This window comes from Piliocolobus tephrosceles, chromosome 11 (genome assembly GCF_002776525.5).
Source record: "Piliocolobus tephrosceles isolate RC106 chromosome 11, ASM277652v3, whole genome shotgun sequence".
In the NCBI taxonomy this organism is placed as follows: domain Eukaryota; kingdom Metazoa; phylum Chordata; class Mammalia; order Primates; family Cercopithecidae; genus Piliocolobus; species Piliocolobus tephrosceles.
Window position 1 is genome coordinate 38,287,885 of NC_045444.1, and position 20,252 is coordinate 38,308,136.

At 42.0% G+C, this 20,252-nt stretch overlaps 1 protein-coding gene across 5 annotated transcripts in view; it reads left to right on the forward strand.

The window, feature by feature from the left end:
- Positions 1-20,252, forward strand: part of FMNL2 (formin like 2) — a 315,818-nt gene that overhangs the window by 269,816 nt on the left and 25,750 nt on the right. For all 5 annotated transcript variants that reach the window (XM_023217434.1, XM_023217437.1, XM_023217436.1 and 2 more), the window contains 6 exons: positions 3,837-3,911; positions 7,633-7,743; positions 10,936-11,085; positions 13,186-13,287; positions 14,932-15,244; positions 15,594-15,806. In XM_023217434.1, the coding sequence (XP_023073202.1) occupies positions 3,837-3,911; positions 7,633-7,743; positions 10,936-11,085; positions 13,186-13,287; positions 14,932-15,244; positions 15,594-15,806 (964 nt within the window). The remainder of the gene's footprint in view (positions 1-3,836; positions 3,912-7,632; positions 7,744-10,935; positions 11,086-13,185; positions 13,288-14,931; positions 15,245-15,593; positions 15,807-20,252) is intronic.

A 20,252-nucleotide genomic window follows, 5' to 3' on the forward strand; every position in this document is an offset into this window, starting at 1 on the left:
GCAGGGATTTGTCTGTTGTGACAGAATGAGGGATCTCTAAAGAAACACATATATTCAAGGCTCTTCTTAACATCTACTTCAGGTCTGTCTGCCAGGCTAGTGCTGTGGTTTTTGGGATCCTTATTCACCATGAAATCTAGTGTTACTTGTTCTATATTTGATGCCATCTTTTAAAGTAACAGGCTATGAGTAGTTTGTTGCTGTCCACATGTGCTTTCCAGCCATTTAAAACCTATTTTTTCTAAGACCCAACATGCACCCCCCTGATTATTTTTGGGTTACCTCATTATTCATTGCACTTATGCAGGGGCAGTGCGTCAGTTCTTGTGGCATTCCTATGATACCCAGTTACAGTAACTGTTTGTGTTGCTCAGTTAGAAGCTGAATGAGCTGGAGATTTAATGATCTAGTAAATCAGTTTATAATTGGTAGTCAGAAAGGCTGAGGGTTTAATCAACTAGTCTGATATTATATGAACCATTGGTTCCCAGATGCTGGTCCAGCAACCACGAGTATTCACAGATTTCTAGGCCCTTCTGGGGAGATTCTTATTCAGTACGTCTCAATATAGATTCTAGGAATCTATCATTTTTAGAGGTTCCATGGGAGCTTCTGGTGCAGGGATGTCAAAGTATGCATGGTATAATGATTGTGTCTTTTAGTGATAACATTTTTTCATCTCTGTGTGTCTCAGATAATGCTGGAATGCCTTAACTGCCTTCTTTAGTGGAATATGTTTATATGGGCATTCTGGGCTATGTGAGAAAAGGAACCTCAGGCTGGCCATCGGGGACCTGGTTCTAGCCTTGGTTCTGCCACTCTCTCAACCTTTCATCAGGTTAGAGAGGTTTAATCTCTGTGTAGGTCTAATTCATAAATTGAGAGCATCAGATTATGCAAAGTATTTTTCTGCTTTCTAACATTCTTTGAAGAGCTTTGCCTGCCTAGGAATTGTTTTTGTTGTCACTGTTCATGAACAGCTATTGCCTCATTTAGTTTAGCGTGTGCCTAGTCCCTCAGCCAAACATTAGTTACGGTCTGCTTCTCAGGAGAGCTGGTAGCTCTCCCCAAATTCAGGATGGCCTCTTTTCCTCTTCTCTTACTGCCACTACCAATCACCCACAAGACTGAAGTAAACCGGTTTTTGTGAGACAGAGTCTCACTTTGTCACCCAGACTGGAGTGCAGTGGTATGATCTTGGCTCACTGCAACCTTTGCTTCCGGGTCCAAGCGATTCTCCTGCCTCAGCCTCCCAAGTAGTTGGGATTACAGGTGCATGCCACCACTCCTGGCTAATTTTTGTATTTTTAGTAAAGACAGGGTTTCACCATATTGGCCAGTCTGGTCTCGAACTCTTGACCTCAGGTTATCTGCCTGCCGCATCCTTCCAAAGTGCTGGGATTACAGGTGAGAGCCACTGTGCCCAGTCTATATTGGGGTTTCTGCTAAAGAAAATTCACATTGTAGTTCTGACCTTTTGTATGTAAAACCTCAGGGTTTTTACCCACGGGTCCCTTTTTGCAGGCAAGGGATGCCTTGTCTCTTTGGGCATAATATGGCTGATGTCATAGTCTAGGGAGCTGGGCTTGTACTGCCTCACCCCCTTCAACAAACCTTTCACTTCTAGGAAATCGCTGTATATTGTCTAGAGGGGCCAGCTGAGGATGGGGGCAGAACATGGTAACCCCTTAAATCTCTGGTTCTCAGCCATCGTGGAGCATCAAAATTATCCGTGGTGCTTTTAAAATTATGCATACCCATGTCCCCCCAGCACCGCCTGGTCCTGTTGAATCAGACTCTCCAGTGTGGGATTGGACGTGTGTGTGTGCATGTGTGTGTATGTGTTTTTGAGACAGGGTCTGGCTCTGTTGCTCAGGCTGGTGTGTGGCATGATCACGGCTCACTGTAGCCTTGACCTCATGGGCTCAAAGTATCCTCCCACCTCAGCCTCCTGAGTAGCTGGGACTACAGGTGCTTGCCTGGCTAATTTTTTAATTTTTATTTTTAGTAGAGACGTGGTTTCATTATTTTGCCCAGGCCGGTCTTGAATTCTGGGGCTCAAGAGATCCTCCTGCTTCAGCCTCTCAAAGTCCTGGGATTATAGGCATGAGCCACCATGCCAGGCCAATTTTAAAGACTTTGCTTTAGACTCTGCCTTCCTTGCACTGTCCCTCTGCATTCTGAAATTATTTTTTGTTAAGGCAGGTATAAATAAATTTGCACGGAGAGTTGTCCTGAAAATGCAGTAAATGGTGGTCTGAATCTGTTGGAAATACTGCTTTGAGACTAGGAGGCCCTCAGAGGCTGAAGGCTGTTCACTTTAACATCCCCAGCCTATGGTTTAGAGACGGCCACCACTGAGGATTGACCCCCGGTGGTGCCTGTCTACCATGGTTGAATGTTTCATCATGGAGAACAGGAAGTCATCTATCCTTTTGTGAAGTGAATTTTAACATAATTACTCATTTATCTTCTATTGGGTGCAATTTAACAAATATGATTGGGAACTTACAATGTGCCAAGCATTGATATAGGTGCTATGTAGTGAACAAAACAGAATTCCTGCCTTCGTGGGACTTTCTCTTCACCAAAAAATATATATATATTCACATGGAGTTTCACATGACTGAATTAAGGGCTGCATTATGAAATGACATTTTAGAAGAATTTTTGAGGATTGACCTGAGTTATCCCTAAGATCACAAATGGAATCAGAAAATTTGGAGTTTAGCATGTGAAACCTCGATTAAATTAGCAAAATGTTAACCGAGGGACTGTGTCTTACTAATGCAGCAAACAGTCAGGAGTGGTTCGGAGAAATGTTTTCTGAAGGTAAAATGAATAAACCAGTGGGTATAGGACTTTGCCCCCAAAAAGTCAACCAAGGACATTGACAGAATGAAAGTTTGTCCTTTGACTTTAAAAATAAGTCTCCAGACCTGGGCGTGGTGGTACATGCTTGTACCCGGCTACTTGAGAGGCTGAGGCAGGAGGATTGCCTGAGCCCAGGAAGTTGAGGCTGTAATGAAGTAATCATCATGCCACCGCATTCCAGCTTGGGTGACAGGGTGAGACCCTGTCTCCAAAATTAAATAAAAGAAAGGAAAAAGTCCCCAGAGAGTCACTTGATAGAAATCTTTTTTGACTTTTTTTTTTTTTTTTTTTTTTAGCTCCATGTATTTTATTTCATGTATATGCAAATACCTTTGGGTCCTGGAGTTACCAGTATTTTATGTTTGTTTTATCTGATCAATGGAAACATTAACTGAGCTGAATGCATGTGTTTCAGGATTCTGGGATGCTACTTCACCAATTACTGCAGATCTCTATACTCACATGGGTTAATAGCCTCCACAGTGTCTCTTTCTGTGTTGTAGTTTATGCACTGAGATTTTCTGATTCAGGTAGATATAATATGAACATTTTAAATGTGCCTTTTAAAGAAGTTAAATACTCATATATTTTTGCATGTCTTTTTTCCTTTTTACAAAAGGAAACTAGGGTCTTTTTTTTTTTTTTTTTTTTACCGTGAACTACATTCTTGGATTCTGAATGCATACTAAAAAATTGGTGAGACTACAAAGACAACCAATGAAAGAAAAACACATTTGATGTGGATTTCAAAATATCAATAGAATATGGAAAAGAAACCAGCATCAGCTTTTGGTTCCAGCTCATATGGCTGTTTGTGAGTTAACTAGCTCAGAAGGGAAATAGTTTATGAGAGAGAAGAAGATACATATTCTGGAAATCATTATTAAGCTGAAATTTCTGCATCTAATTTTGGAATGTTTATGTTTAGAAAGTCACATGGACAATGAAAATGTGTGTTTCAGGTTTGCGGAGAAAAACAGCGCTTTGAGAAGTTGATGGAACATTTCAGGAATGAAGACAATAACATAGATTTTATGGTGAGTTATTTCAGTATTCAATAAAGCAAACTCAATTTCAGCACTTTTTTCCTAAATACACACACACACACACACACACACACACGTATTTATATTACAAAGGACAGGGAATTGCATTTAATATGCTGTAGATCCAATCTAGAATGTCCCTCTTAATCTGTATTTTCTCTTTTATTTCCAATTTTATTCCTTACATACACAGTATAGTAAAGACCAAAGTACCAATTACAGCAAATAAAGGGGAAGCCATTGCAGTTGGAAACAGCCATGCCTGGTGCAAATGCTGCCATTGTTTAATTGTTGATGATGCTGCATAAGAATCCTTAGGGTAGAAGCAATCTTGACCTTTTTTATTTTTGCAGGCCCCTGCCAGTGCCCTTCTCCAGACTATATTCTTAAAAATTAAAGTGCTTTGGTTTGTAGAGTTGACTGTATGTATCTCCAAAATGAATATGCAGTAGTGATTTTTTCCTCCCTGATCTCTTTCCTGCTGTGGTAGTTCTGTGAGGATATTATCATACTGGGGCTCTCCTTGGCAGGTTAGGTGACATACAAAATGTGGTTCCACAGCAGTCCTGCCATTCTCGGATAAGAAGAACATCAAAGTGAGTTGCAGCACTTCGGCATTCATACACGTAAATCTTAATCTGGAAGGAAAATAGAATCTGCCATAGTGAATTTCTCCAGAAGTTTTACCCTTGAGTGCACCCAGATCTGTAGGTGTTGACCCGATTCAGTTGCCCTAGGGAAGTTCTAGACCCAGGAGATCCTAACCGGGGTATAATTTCCCAGCCCACTTCTGACCTGAAGCAGACGTACCAATCACTTCTTACCTTGCAGAGCCTATGCTTAGGATGCCAAGTGACGTTTTCATTTGAATTGCTTCAGTGATTATAAAACATGAAACATAGCTTTGCCGATTTGTAACCCTTTTTGTGAAAAAAATGTTTGGAGTCCTCAAGTTTTATACACTTCCTAGCCCTCATCCCCTTCCAAAATCAGTGAGAAAGAGAAAATCCTTTATAGAGAAGATTTTCTGTTGCATAAAGCATGTTATTTGCTTTTCAAAGTGTGTGCATGCGTGCGTGTGTGTGTGTATGTGTGTATACACACTTTATAGATATACGTATATGTACACACACATACATGAAACAAGGGACACTTTTACATTGACTTTTAAAATCTTGTTATTAGGATTTTTTAGAGAAGTTAAGGCTAATGCTGGCCCTGGTGATAAATATGTAGAGAGATTGGTGCCTTGTCTCATGATGTCAGTTTCTTTCTTGTGCCATTTTAGGGGAACTTATTCATTCTGTTAGAGTTGAGGTTGCAAACTGGAGGCTCTCACACTAAAGCCAACCTACAGGCTTGTCAGTTCAGCCTGACAGTGATGACCCTACTTCAGCAATTTGAGTATGATGCATAAAAATACACATCTGATTTGCTTGGAAACAGAAAACGTCTGAGAACACGAGGCCCCTGTGACTGCAGAGTGTCAGCTGCTGGGGCCAAGCAGCCCCTATTGCTTTAGTCCAAAGATGTCCTCTCTAGTTTGTCACAGTCCACACCGTTCCCTGTTGTGTGATACACAGCCCAGCCTGCTCATTTATGCTCATTTATGGTACCTGCCAGACCTCCTTGCCATTTGAGTTTCTGCTGAAACTACAATTATATAAAGCCCTTTAAAACACCTGCACTATCCATACACAAACTAGGTTCTATTTTCTGTCCGTTCATTTATTCACATATACGTGCATTGAGGTACCTTATTTAGAGGCTGCTATTACACAAGTTCTATGTGCTAGATTCATGCGTCACCTTCAGATAGTCGCCTCTTAGGCATATCATAAAACCCAGTAGATCGTTTAGACCTGTTTTCCAAAGAGAAATGGAAAGATGTCAGAATCCAGCCGTATTTTCTCTCCAGAAAATGAGGCTTTTGATAAACTGCCTTGAGAACACAATTAGGTTGCACAACCTCTGAAACAAGATATTCCTCATAACATATAATATAAATTTTTCTAATGTAGTATGTAAGACATTTTTATCCTTTTTCTGTATTTTTTTGTGGACAAAAGAAAACAAAAACTATTTTGTTTAAAAAATATTTTTCTAGTTTGTATTTTGTACCTGCCTTTGTAAAGATATATTTTTTAAAGCTCATTTAGTGATAGAACCCGAGGTGATTTTTTTTTTTTTAGTAAATTGCAGTAGAGTCCTTTTGTAAGCTAGAGAGGTTACACATCTTCCAAAGATATCCAATGTATACCATATCTTCAAAGAATAATCTAACTCGATTAAAAAAAAAAATTGTAAACGTAAAGGAAATTAGGTTTGGAGAGAGATGAGGAGTAAGGTGGTTCTCAGAATAAGTGTGACTCCGCATCCCTCAGTCATGTTCCCTCCTTGCCGGAGACTCTGCTGGGTGACAGCCATGGAGGGAAAGCATTAGTAAGATGTTTCCACCATAAATAGACTGATTGTCACTGTGGAAAGCAAAATAGATCTGTTGAATGCTGTCCTTTTATTCACCAAACCTGGGACTGGTTTTCTCTTTGGCAGGTCTCAGAGCCACTGGTGCAGTGGTGGGGAGAAAGCAGTAAATTCCAAGCTTTTAGGGAATGCAGACTGGTTGATTATATGTAAAGATGGGTCAAGTGACTATCCCGTTGATATGGAAGAGCTCACAGGGAATTTTTAGATGTGGTTACCTTGTGGTGACATTGTAGGTGATTTAAATGTTCTTCTTAAAAGTTCTTTGTAATAATATTCACATGTTGTACAACAAACCTATAGTAATTTACACAGTTTATTTTATATACCTATATGACTTTTACTGAGATATAATTAACATCTCATCAGATTCACCCAATTTATTTATAATCCAGAGCCTATTTAGGCTATTCACAGGGTTGTACAACCCTTACCACAATCTAATTTAGGACATAGTGTCACCCCCTCAAAAAAGTCCTGTACCCATTGGCAGTCACTTCCATAAATCCCACCCTCAGCCCTAGGCAACCACTAACCTGCTTTCTATCTCAATAGTTTAGTCTGTTTTGGATTTTTTATATAAATGGAATCATACAACATGTGGTCTTCTGTAACTGGTTTTTATCATTTAACATGTTTTCAAGTTTATGTTGTAACATGTGTTAGTACTTGATTGCTTTTTATTGTTTCATAATATTCCATTGTATGGATATACCACATTTTGTTTATCAGTTAATGGACATTGGGTTCTTCCTACTTTTTGGTTGTTATTAATGATGTTATTATGAACATCTGTGTACAGATTTTTATGTGGACATATATTTTCATTTCTCTTAACTGTATATCTAGAAGCGGAATTGCTGGGTCATATGATAATGCTGTGTTTATCATTTGGAGTAAAAGTCACACGTTTTAAAGTGGCCACCCTTTTTTCCATTACCACCAGCAGTGGACAAGGGTTTTAATTTCTCCACATCCTTTCCAATTCTTGTTACTGTATTTCTTTTTTATGATAGCCATCTTAGTGGTTGTGAAGTGGTATCTTATTGTGGTACCTCTGTGACTTTTGAATTTAAAAATAATTATAAAATATTTTTAAAGAACCAATGACATGAAGGAAAAGGAAATCGGTAAGTGAGCCTCTTTTGTGAAATTGAAAGCACATGTCTGCAGTTAAACTGAGAAAAAAGTTTGGAGCCCATCTAACCCCTTGACAATTTCATTTCAGGTGGCTTCTATGCAGTTTATTAATATTGTAGTCCATTCAGTAGAAGATATGAATTTCAGAGTTCACCTGCAGTATGAATTTACCAAATTAGGCCTGGATGAATACTTGGATGTGAGTATAGCTGTAACCTTTGGCTCTAATATAAGAATTGACTTCTTATATTGCCTACCCTCAAAGGTACGCTTCCATAGCAGCTAAAGAATGCTTAGACTACTGTAGTGCAGTCGACTACTGTAGTGCCAGTTAAAGGGAACTGAGCTGAGTGATGTATTCTGCCAGAGATGCTGGATTCTTGCAGGGCTCCTGGGACCTCAGGCCATCTTCTGCTAGCAGCCTTTTAGTACGGGAGTCAGATAACCTCTTGCAGCCTTGCTGCAGCTTTCCTCTGCTTTTGAGCTTCGTCTGGGTCAAGTCTCATTGCATCCTTCCTCTGGGCTATTGGGCAATTTGCATTCTTGGTTGCTCTGGGGACCGCATCTGGGCAGGGAAAGTCAAGCCAAGACTGTACAGTGATGAGTCAGTGCTCAGAGCATAAAAAAAAAAAAAACAATGAGGAAATGGACACCAGAGACTTCCTCCTGAAGCTGCTAAATTCTGCTTCAAGTGTTTGTAGCTTTAGAAGTTCCACTTTTAGTTCTTAGGAGAAGGAGGTTTAAAGTTTCCCTTTTTCTTACTCCCTTGCAGAAGTGGTTAGCCAGTTCCCTGAAGTTCTTCAGTTATTAAGAAACAGAAACTTGATGTGAAAATCAGAAATGGTCTTGAAAAGGCTGGTGGCTCACACCTGTAATTCCAGCACTTTGGGAGGCTGAGGTGGAGGATCACGTGAGCCTAGGAGTTCAAGACCAGCCTAGGCAACATAGTGAGACCCCCATGTATACAAAAAACTAAAAAATTAGCCAGGTGTGGTGGTACGTGCCTGTGGTCCCAGCTGCTTGGGAAGCTGAAGTAGGGGGATTATTTGAGTCTAGGATTTCCAGGCTGCAACAGGCTGTGATTGCACCACTGCACTCCAGCTTGGGTGGCAGGGTGAGACCCTGGGTCTAAAAAAAGAAAAGAAATGGAACCAGGCAGTTTTGTTTTCCCTTTTGTATAGGAATGGTCTAGTGATACAGCAAGAATTGTTGACCTCAATTTCCTTCCTTTTTTTTGAGACAAGGTTTCACTTTGTCACCCAGGCTGGAGTGCAGTGGTACAGTCTTGGCTCACTGCAATCTCTGCTTCCTGGGTTCAAGCGATTCTCATGCCTCAGCCTCCCGAATAGCCTGGCTAATTTTTGTATTTTTAGTAGAGACGGGGTCTCACCATGTTGGCCAGGCGAGTCTCAAACCCCTGCCTCAAGTCATGCACCCAGCCAGTGATCTGAATGTCAAGGCTGTTTCCAGCTATGAAGAATATAGAAGTACTTCCTTTGGGCATCTCCAGCATTCAGTTGCCCATCTTTGTTAGAGATAAACCCAAGGGATTGCCTAGACTGTACCCTCAGTTTACTGGGAGACGAATCACAGAGGTGGTTACTCTCAACCTGAAGGCCTTGCTTCCTAGACTGGCTGGGCTGCCCTTGAATAGACGGGCCTACTCTTGTCTAAAGACTACTCAGGGAGAGGTGGAATAGATTTCCATTAAAGTGTTGTTTCAATTGCTTTCCTTAAAAAGACTCATTTATATCACTGGCAGAGTATTGTACAGAAAGACTCTTACTTTTAGATCAAGGTTTGTCTATCCCTTTTTCTCCTATGCTCTAAAAGTGTCAGTATTTGAAAAATTAGATGTACAAATTCCTAGTGGTGTTCTGGGTTTGGTTTTGTGGTGTCTGAGCAGAGCTTGTTTATGCTCTAGAATATAATGGCAGGTACCAACTTATCACTGAACACCTGTTATTCATTGTGAAGATCATGAAAAATCCCATTAAGCTGCTTCTCCTTTTGTTCTAGCCTTTGCCCTTATTTAGAAGCCATTCTCACTTGGGACTCATAAAGGAAAGTAGAACATTCTCTCTTCATAGGAAGCTGTATTGTAGAATTCCAGATTAAACCTAGGGGAAATCCATCTTTCTGAAAATTTATATAGAGTGGAATTTCTCTTAAAACTGTAAGATTTTTTTTCAAAACTCTGTATTTCTTGAACTTCATGGTGTGTTGACTCTGGAACCTAATAGAGGTGGTTAGAAGAGTAATGTAAATGTAAGATATATAAATGCTTCATTCGTTTACAAAAACCCAGCCTTGTAAGTAGCCATTGATTTGTTCAGTAATGTTGATTGGCATCATCCATGTGCCAGGTATTATTCTAATCACTCATCTGTTCCCTAGGGAAAGTCATGACTTATGTTACTTGTAGGGAAGATTCGCTGATTTCTTTGACCTCTAGTTTCCAGAGCTAGCTGAGTCACTGCAGGATGCCTAGTTTGGGAGGCAGTGAATTGGGGAAAGCTTTCTGATCTGTTCATGCGGTATACTGACCGAGGGAGGGATGTGTGGAGGTTGGGCTCTAGCAATTTGTGCTACAATAATCCCCAAGGTTAAGCATAAACTCTATCACTGTCTGCCCCATCTCTCGCCTAACCTTGTTCCTCTACTGGAACCACTGTCACTAACCAGGTAAGATACCAAACACTCCAGTCTTTTCCACTACACAGATACCCCTTAGGTTTTATGTGGCTGTGACTATAATCTGTCAAAGCTGCTTTTAATTTTTCTGTCATCCCAATTTCACATATATCAAAATGTTTTAGGTTGCAATATAACTACATGGGACAGTAAGGATTCGGGGAAAAATGTGTGTGCACTTGGTAGAGGGTATTCACCAGAAAGTCATCTGATGATACGCCTTAGGCAGTCACTCCATAATTCTCTTAAGGAAGATGACATGTTAAGCTCTCTCTTAGAAACGGCTGGACTATTTGTCACAAAGAAAACACATAGACTGGCTGGGCACGGTGGCTCACGCCTGTAACCCCAGCACTTTGGGAGGCTGGCAGGCAGATCATAAGGTCAGGAGATCGAGACCATCCTGGCCAACATGGCGAAACTCTGTCTCTACTAAAAATACAAAAATTAGCTGGGTGTAGTGGCACGGGCCTGTAATCCCAGCTGCTCAGGAGGCTGAGATATGAGAATCACTTGAACCCAGGAGGCAAAGGGTGCAGTGAGCTGAGATCGCACCATTGCACTCCAGCCTGGGTGACAGAGTGAAACTCCATCTCAAAACAAAACAAAACAACACAAAAAAGACAGACTGTTAGGAAATGATACTCCATTTCCACAGATGAGCTAACACCACGTTCTCTCCTATTCTGGTTTTTAGAAGCTGAAACACACTGAGAGTGACAAGCTTCAGGTCCAGATCCAGGCTTACCTGGACAACGTTTTTGATGTAGGAGCTCTGCTGGAAGATGCTGAAACTAAGAATGCTGCCTTGGAGAGGGTGGAAGAACTGGAAGAAAACATCTCTCATGTAACTACATCTCAGAAAAGGAAAAACTGCTTCTATTTCAGCTGGGTGCAAAACAGAATTAATGTCAGCTTTTATGGTGGCAAATTAAAGAATTTGGAGTATAGGAACGGGCCATACTGTGCAATAGAGAGCTATCAGAAGCTGTTCTATGTTCTTTCCAAAAAGCAGATGTGTAATGTAAAGTGAAATAGAATCCGTTGCTTTGCTTTAGCTCACTTACCTGCTCAGTTTCTGCTGAGGTGCATTTCCTGGCAGTCTTGGTTATAGGCTCAAGCGGAGTGGGGGAGTTTGATGATTGGCATTACGTAAAAGATTAGAGGGAAATGAAATATGGGAATTTGGCCTGAGGTGAAGAGGTATCTTCTTATCAACTATGTCCACACAAGCCCATGGACAGGATTAGCTGGTGTCTCTGTGATGCACGTCTGAACATTCCCATCTTACGGTACTCAAATTCTAAATAGAGTCATTTCAACAATAGGCATTTTCAAGGACATCGGTGTGCTTTGTCATATATCCTCTTCTTTGAAGAATGTCCTCAGTATCATTGTCAGCTCTATCACAGGACAGCGTCTCATTTTTCTTTGAGGGATTTTTCTTGACATAGACTGATTCTAATATGACTCTAAGGGCCTTTAGAGGTTATTTGTTCATTCATTAACCACATATTTCAATAGTAAAAGAATTAACAGAAAAATGGTGCTTCTCAAACACCCAAGCATTATGAAGACCAAATTCTTTTGGTGAGTCTGATGGGCACTTTCCTTGATTATGAAATGAAGTGTCTCCTTTTAGAGGATTATTATTTTCTCCTTTGAACAGTTCATTTATTTTTCTCCACATTTTTTAAAGAGTACTGCATATGCTCAGTTTCCTTCACCTTTCCCCACCACTCTGAAAATGGGTCTCCTCATGGCTGTGGGTACGCCGAGTTGGTGAGCCAGAAACCCTCCCTTTAAATGTGCTGCTGTGGCCCAGCTGGCATCCGCTTCAAAAGAGAATTGTAGAGGCCCAGTATATCTTCCCTTAGAAGATTTGTGTTATATGCTGAACCCGATCAGTGTAAATCTCCACTCTTCCTCCTTACCTTGCCTCCCTGGTTTTCTTTACTTGTAATGAATTTAAAGGCGATGTTAGAAATCAGAAGTTGCTCAGTGTTAGAGCCCTTTGTGAAAGGCAGCTATTTAACACATGGCTCACCCTGTCTTTCTCCTGAAGCCTCAGCCAACATTGCATGACCATACTTATGTGTCCACTTTTGTAGCAGGCCATCTGTTTATTTGAATGGCTTCCCCAAATAACTTTTTATTATTATTATTATTATTATGGAGTTTTTTCTTTGAGATGGAGTCTTACTCTGTCGCCCAGACTGGAGTGCAGTGGCACGATCTTGGCTCACTGCAACCTCTGCCTCCTGGGTTCAAGTGATTCTCCTGCCTCGACCTCCCTGGTGGCTGGGATTACAGGTATACTCCACCACGCCCGGCTAATTTTTGTATTTTTTTAGTAGAGATGGGGTTTCACCATATTGGCCAGGCTGGTCTCAAACTCCTGACCTCAGGTGATTCACCCGCCTCAGCCTCCCAAAGTGCTGGGATTACAGGCATGAGCCACTGCGCCCAACAAACTTTTATTATTTGTGTAGTTTGGGTCAAACCAAGCAGTAGTTGTTTTTCAACTGGCTGCCTAGATTGAAAGAACCAAGTTTACTATGTTAGCAATTTTCAAAAGCTTTAGCCTGATGGCCCTTTCTTGGCATGGAGGTGGGGGATGGAGGTGGACTTTCCCTCCTCTTTCTCCTTACTGTCCTCTAACCTTGCTAGCCCCTGCAGAAATGGAGGGAGGCACACTGTGTATGTTGAACAGTAAGGAGCGGACATGTGGGTCTTATTAAGGATCATGTCTAAGTAATTAATTCCTGGTAGAAACAAATATGTATTCAGAGCTATATTATGAATATTACCATTTACAGAAAACAACGGGCAGAACACATGTAGGTCCCTGGCCCTTAATGATCTTGGAGTTGCACTTTCTGAAAACTGAGGGCCTGATCAGGATGATCCTGTATTGTGACACAGCTTTCTTTTCAAAATTTTACAGTTATCTGAAAAACTGCAGGACACAGAGAATGAAGCCATGTCCAAGATTGTGGAACTGGAAAAGCAACTCATGCAGAGGAACAAGGAGCTGGATGTCGTTCGGGTAAGCATGATGATGACAGCGGCCCAGATGGGCACGGTTGGGAATGTACTCCAGCTTTTGTCCAGTGGAACGCAGAGTACATTCAGAGGAATGCATTGATGCAGCATATTTATTGGAACCCTTTCAGAGGTGATGTTCTGATGAAAACTACGCATAGTCGGCATATGTATACACATGTGTGTGCAATCAGATACTGGGGGGTTCAGTATTTCCTTATCACAGATTTTGGGAGCAACAGTGTTTTCCCATCTGGAGGAGGCTGAGTTAATTCCGTGGAACACCCATTTGGTTGGAAATAAAAACACAGCATGGATTTAATTCATGCCACTTATTTATTTTTATTAGGACTTGAGCTTCTTTGTATTTCTTTGCTTTGCTTCCACTCAAAACCAGATTTGGTGGTTGCTGTGGAAACAGTGAAATACAACACAGGCTAGGCTTAATGGTATTCACCAAAAAAAGGGGGGCGGTACAAAGCAAACCAATCCATTTTATTATCAGCTAATCCCAGCTATTTTATTTGGCCTTAGTATTGTTTGCCTTATGTGCCAGGTATTTGTGGAGTGCCGTCCCTGTGCTTGGAATTGTGCTGTAAGAACACCAAAATGCCTGGAGAGCTTTAAGGCAAATGACTTGCCTTTACACTGCGAGTGAAATGGCACCTTTTATGTGATGGTTATCGTGTCTGTGTGTGTCTGATATCCTGACATGTCCTACACTTCAGTCCAGGGAATTTATTTTCTGGCACGCCTTCGAGACACAGTTGTAGCATATGGACCCAATTCAACTTCAGACTCTTAGATTATTAATAATAGACGGTGTGAAGAATGTCCCCCTGCTTGCTGGAGGTTTGTGTTGAGAGATCGCTTGTACAAGGCCCAGCAAGGAAGTTCAGTTCCATAAAACCCTTTCACTAGAACCTCTGTGGGCCCCCCTTATAAAAGGAACCAGGACAGCCTTTGAATTGAAAATTGTAACTTCTTTGTTTTTCTGCTAAAAACCTAGACAGAAATAAGTAATTAGTGAAGGGAAGCTTTGGCCTGTTTTGTTAACCACATTACCGATGGGAAAATGTTATAACAATCGCTATCCTGAGCTTGGTCAAGGGGGCGTTGTGAGGGCCAGAGAAAGCCATTCGGGAGCAGTCAGCCCCTGGCTACTCATGAGTGGATTATTCCATGCTTTGCAGATTTTTAATCCCAGTCTGATTTGTATCCAAGTCTGATTTAGGGCCCTTTTGTCTATTGTTAGCCGATATGTGTATCTAAGAGTTACAAATGAAGGTTAAAATAAAGGGAAGGAAAACATGCACCGCCAGAACACCCTCAGGAGATTCCAGAGTCAGCATTCAGGCTCATTTCTGCTCTGTTTCTTTCCACCTGCAGGGAAAATCGAGTTAGCTGCATTTATTAAATGGAAAGAACTTCATTACCAACAACAATAGCTAGAATGTATTACATGCATTACTAGCATACAGCTAATAATTAATGGGACTTTATAGGTTCTGGCTGAGTTCCAAAGAATTCCCATCTATATGAGTGTCTTTTTTTCTCTTTATCCTCAGTCTGCCAGTCTGATGGATTCAGACTTGGTATAAGTATGAATGTTATGTGAAGTTAAACTCGACCTTGGACTTTATTGCAGGAAATCTACAAAGATGCAAATACTCAAGTTCACACATTAAGAAAAATGGTCAAAGAAAAAGAAGAAGCAATTCAAAGACAGTCTACCCTGGAAAAAAAGATTCATGAACTGGAGAAACAAGGGACCATTAAAATTCAGAAGAAAGGGGATGGGGATATCGCCATACTGCCAGTTGTGGCTTCTGGCACATTGTCCATGGGGTCAGAAGTGGTAGCAGGTAACTCTGTGGGACCCACAACGGGGGCCGCTTCCTCGGGACCCTTGCCCCCTCCTCCACCACCACTGCCTCTCTCATCAGACACACCTGAAACAGGTAAGAAGCCTTGGCAGGAGGACTGAGGAAGTTTCGGAATATTTGTACTACTTCTTTGCCAACTGTCCACGTCTGTCCTTTGTCCGTTTTTGTTGTCATATTCTTTAAGAATTGGTTTTCTTGAGTAGTTCTTAACAGTTTGCATTTTGAGATTAAAATTATAAATCCTTATTTCACATATGTTGAAATATTTTTCCCATTTGTCAATGAGGACATTTTATGGTTTTTGTAAACAGTCCTTTGTTCTTTTAAGTGTGTTGTTTTCAGATGGCTTTATATGCACATGGCTTATTGCAGGAAAGCCATTCCCCTGTTTTCAAAGTCCACCTGTTTCTTTTCTCTTTGCTAGTGCAAAATGGTCCAGTAACACCACCGATGCCACCGCCGCCGCCGCCACCCCCTCCTCCCCCTCCTCCTCCCCCGCCACCCCCTCCTCCCCCTCCTCTCCCAGGTCCTGTAGCTGAGACTGTACCAGCTCCTCCCTTAGCACCTCCCCTTCCCTCTGCACCCCCGCTGCCTGGAACATCTTCACCCACAGTGGTTTTCAACTCAGGATTAGCAGGTAAGAGCACAGAATTCAAACCCAGGTACTCATATCAGAAAGGCTGTCTTATCTCGGAGAGTTGAAGCTGTTTTTTCAAAGTCCAGGTCTCTTGCAATGACATGTATCTCTTTCTGGTGTAAGAAATTCCTGCTGATGTAGCCAGTAGAGGGGACATCATCATGCATGGGAGGCACGTTGCTCTGAGTAGTCTTTTTTCACAACCATACCCCACAATGGAGGTTCTGATCTCCTACACCATCTTCCTGCCTTTCACTGGCCCCACCTAGAGAATGGAAGAGAGACAAGCTACCTGCTTGAGGATCAGTGCATTTTTGTGGGTTCAGCAGATACTTTCTGGACACCCGGAGTAGTCGATACAGATACTACGTGTAGTAGTCAAAGCTCAATATTAGGCACCGACATTGAGTGCTTCTGGATCTTTTTTTTTTTTTAATGGTATTTATGATGTCATCTATAAAAGGGAAACATGCTTTTATGTGTAATTGCCCGATGTAGGCTTCCAGGCATGTCTTCTGAGCATTTGAGAACATCAGAGCTTGCTAGAGTGGATTTAAACTTCAAGGAGGAAGTGCTGCCAACAGCCATGTTATCCTGCCTTAAAATGCTTCCAAATAATTCATGTCCTCTTGCCAACCAGAAGATAGAAAACAGCATCCTCACCTCACCAGAAATAAAATGGGAGGTAGGGGTTAGAGCAGGAGGAAGAGAGTCACTCTAATGCCTTGAAATCTGAGTTCTTTGTTTTGACTCACGGAAACAAAGATTGATGCTACAAGCCATTTTCCCAGTACTGAAGTGTTTCCCTGGCATTTGGAATTGCTCTGAGCTTTGCCATCCCTGTGACATGGGGTCATTCTGCCTCCTCATTTACTTCCGCCTGTTCATGAGGTCTCTGATTTGCAATGAAAAACTACCACTCTAATAGCCTCCATTTCCAAGGCTGTGATAGTTTTCAGAGCCTTTTGCCCAAAGTCTAAAAGCCACTCTTAGCTGTAAAGATTTCCCCATCTCCATCCCTTCCAGGCTCCCATCTGCAGCTCTGCCAGCTGGTCATCAGGGCTCATTCATCCCAGTGACTGGAGCCCTTTTGGATGCCCCAAAGTCACCTAGAATAAATTCACCCCACATCAGATCCATGGTTTTACTTCCACCCCGACTTCTAGGTAAAACTGTCAGGGAAACAAACAAGATTCCAGTTTACAGTAAGGTTCACAGTAAATCGGTGACTTATTTCTACCCTTCAAGATTCTCCCCGTCTACCACTTTCTTCTAGAACTTTTATTACTTCTGAAGGAGAAAAGTTGGAGGAGAGTCATCCTGGAGCTGATGGACTATGGAATATAAACAGACAAACAGGAAACCTCATATCAAGCCCTGGGAATGTGTTCCACCACCAGGCTGTTGTCAGTAACTGGGTGTGGAAACCCGTAATTGTCCCGTGCACCTGGCCACCCTGATTAGGCACTCGGTAGCCCCCAGGGAGCACTTGCTGTGAGACGTGTCTGCTGTGGTGTCTCATTTAGGGCTGCTTCCTTTGTCTCTGACAAACACTAATGTGTGATTTAGCACCCACTTCCACACACCTGAGCACTAACATAGAACTCAGAACCGCCTTAGCTGAGTGAGAGCCCAGAGGCTGAGATGTGTCCAGAGCTTCCCTCTGAGGGGCCATGTCCTGTGTGATTGATGTATTTATTAATTTGCTTGGGCTCTTCCCACTGCTTGATTTTAAAAATGTGTTGGCTCTGTCAATTGCCTCAATATTTTAATGTGTAGAGCTCTGTGCTCAGCTGATAACCAACTGCTTTTAGGGTTTGCTATACTTGGAAGTGGTCCCTGTTGTGGCTTATGCAATTTAGAGGACTGTAGGTGGAAATAGAGGAACTCTTTATTTCCATAAGTGTCCACTAAATGATTGTGAGGGATGTCTTGGAAGCATTACAAGACCCTTATGAGTCTTTGATAGCTTGAGATCAGGCAATTTCTACAAGGCTTTTAATCCCTCTCTATTCTTCATCCTTATTTAGACTGCTAATACTTAGTGATTGAAGCCCATTTGGTGAGATGTTTTTGCTAGTGTGTTCAGTAACTCTCTCTCACTCTGGAACCAAGAGGCCAGACAGAATCAGGATGCCCCCAGTAGAACCAAGAGACAGAGCCTCGCTAATATTCTCAGGCCTCCTGGGAAGTCAGAAACCTATGACATCACTTGGCCTCTGGATCCACAGGCAACAGGAGGGTCTTATCTCTTCAGTGGGCAGGTGGCCAAGACAGAAGACCAAGAGGAGGGCCCCATAGTTTATCTAGTTGAGAGTTTTCTTCGTATTTTATAGAGAAAATATTAGTAGTGTGAAATATGCATTTGAAGAATAAGGCTTGCTTTCTCAAGTATGTGATAGAACAATCTGGCTCCCTTTCCCTGGGTAGGTCACCTGAGACAGACTGCTGAGCAGATGGAACCTTTGCTGTCTCTTTGGGAGGATGTGCTTGGATTGTCACAATGTGAATTTGGACTTTGGTTGATTGTTTTTCATATAAAAAATATTCCTATCCTATGGAATGCCTAGCACAGTTCAGTATTGCTGTTTGGTACTACTATGATGAAATAATTTTTTTTCTTCCCTCTTCTAAAGAGGATAATTTTTTAAACAAAATAGTTGAGTCTTGGAGGCAGGCCTGAATGGAAATGAATTTTTGGCTCTGCGCTGCCTTGTGAAATGTACCCAAGAAGCATGAAATTCTATGCTGAGTGCGTGAACTGCTGAGCCACTTGACTCTAACCATATCTAATTTTTTTGTATTTTCTCTGTTCTTTCTGCTTCCACAAAAGATGGGCCAATCAAGCTTTTCTGTAGGTTGCTCCTCACTGAGTGTGTTGAGTATTTGCCATGTGTTTCTGTTGGTCACACTGTGCCTTGACATCTTTCCACTCCATTTTGCTTTGATCCATTGCATTTTGACTTTGTGTCTGCGGGAGGTCTTGGTGGCGGCTGATGATGATTCCAGGTGTGCCCACACATTCTAGTTGAACCTACACAAGAGATTATTATCCTTGAAGAAGACATCCTGGATTCACATGCCCTCTTCCATTCCCTCTGAGGAAAGTTTTTTTTTTCCTTCTTCTTTTAATTTTTATATTTGTATCTGAGGCTTCAACTCTAAAATGATTTTAGATCTACTCTAGGGAAAAAAGAACAAAAGAAAAGGTGCCAGGTGCCCCTTTTCCATTCCCTCCCTCATGCTAGTCTCTGGCCCACTCCAGGGAGCACTCACCCGCCTTTGGCCCGAACCATGGGGACACAGTGTGTCCAGTGGTCACCTGCGTGCCTTCCTCCTCTTCCCACTCCCACCCTGGTGAAAGCCAGGAAAACCTTTCCAAGGAGGAGAACTTTCTTGCCTGTGTTCTGATCTCAGGCTTATTCCTGACCTTGCTAGATAGAAGAGTGGTTGCAGATGGCAAACTTCTGGCGAGCGTCATGAGCCTACCATGTCTGTGGGAGGAAGGTAGGAAGCCATTGGCACCAACCTGTCACCTCAGGTTATGAAAAGACTCCTCTGCAGCCCTTCCGCTGCCCCCCGATCCCCAACATTGCCGAAGTGCCAGAGGCAGTGCGAGAGCAAGTGCTAGAGGAAAGTCTGTTCCTTTGTCCCGTTGAGAACATCTGTTTTCCTGGGTAGCGTAGACAAAATGCTGTATGGTGAGGAATCTGACACTGTGGGGTAGTGGGGACAAAGGTGTCACGTTTGGTGGTGGAGAGGCCTGGTTTGGCTAAAGCTGTGTCTGTTTTTCTGCATGCTTTTGTGTGGATTTATCAGATGACATTCCTGCTGTTTAAATGGCCTTTGTAACTCTGGAGGAATGAGAGGCACCGTCTGTGTCAGTTAACGCCAACTGAGGCAGGCGAGCAGGCAGGCAGCCAGCTACAAGCTTAGTCGTGTGTTGCTTTTATTTTGTTCTGCACTGAAGCACTGAAGTTCTCCTGCCTGTCTTGCTAATAATGACAAATAGTGAAGCTCCCAAGTAGTGTGATGGGCTACCCAGGACAGACTGATGAAGCTGAATGTATATGGCTAAATGGTTTGGGAAGACTTCTTTATGATATATAATAGATAAATATAATTTTAAATGGATTACCTTTTTTGGCATATTCCCTCACAGTGAGAGGAGTTGGCACTCCCCACAGTCCCTTAAAGATACATCCCATTCTCTCTATTAAGAGGTTTTCAGTATTTTTTAATGAGTGTATCGATACCTCCTAGTTAAACACAGCTGACTCCTGGGAATAACTTGCTTTTCAAAAAGAAGGCCAAGGGACTGTGGCCATTTCTGAATCTGAGAATCAATACAATTTCTAGATTGATTTCTTTCTAGATGTCTTTTCCCCTTTCTCCCTCCCTCCCTTCCTTTCCTTCCTTCCTTCCTTCCTTCCTTCCTTCCTTCCT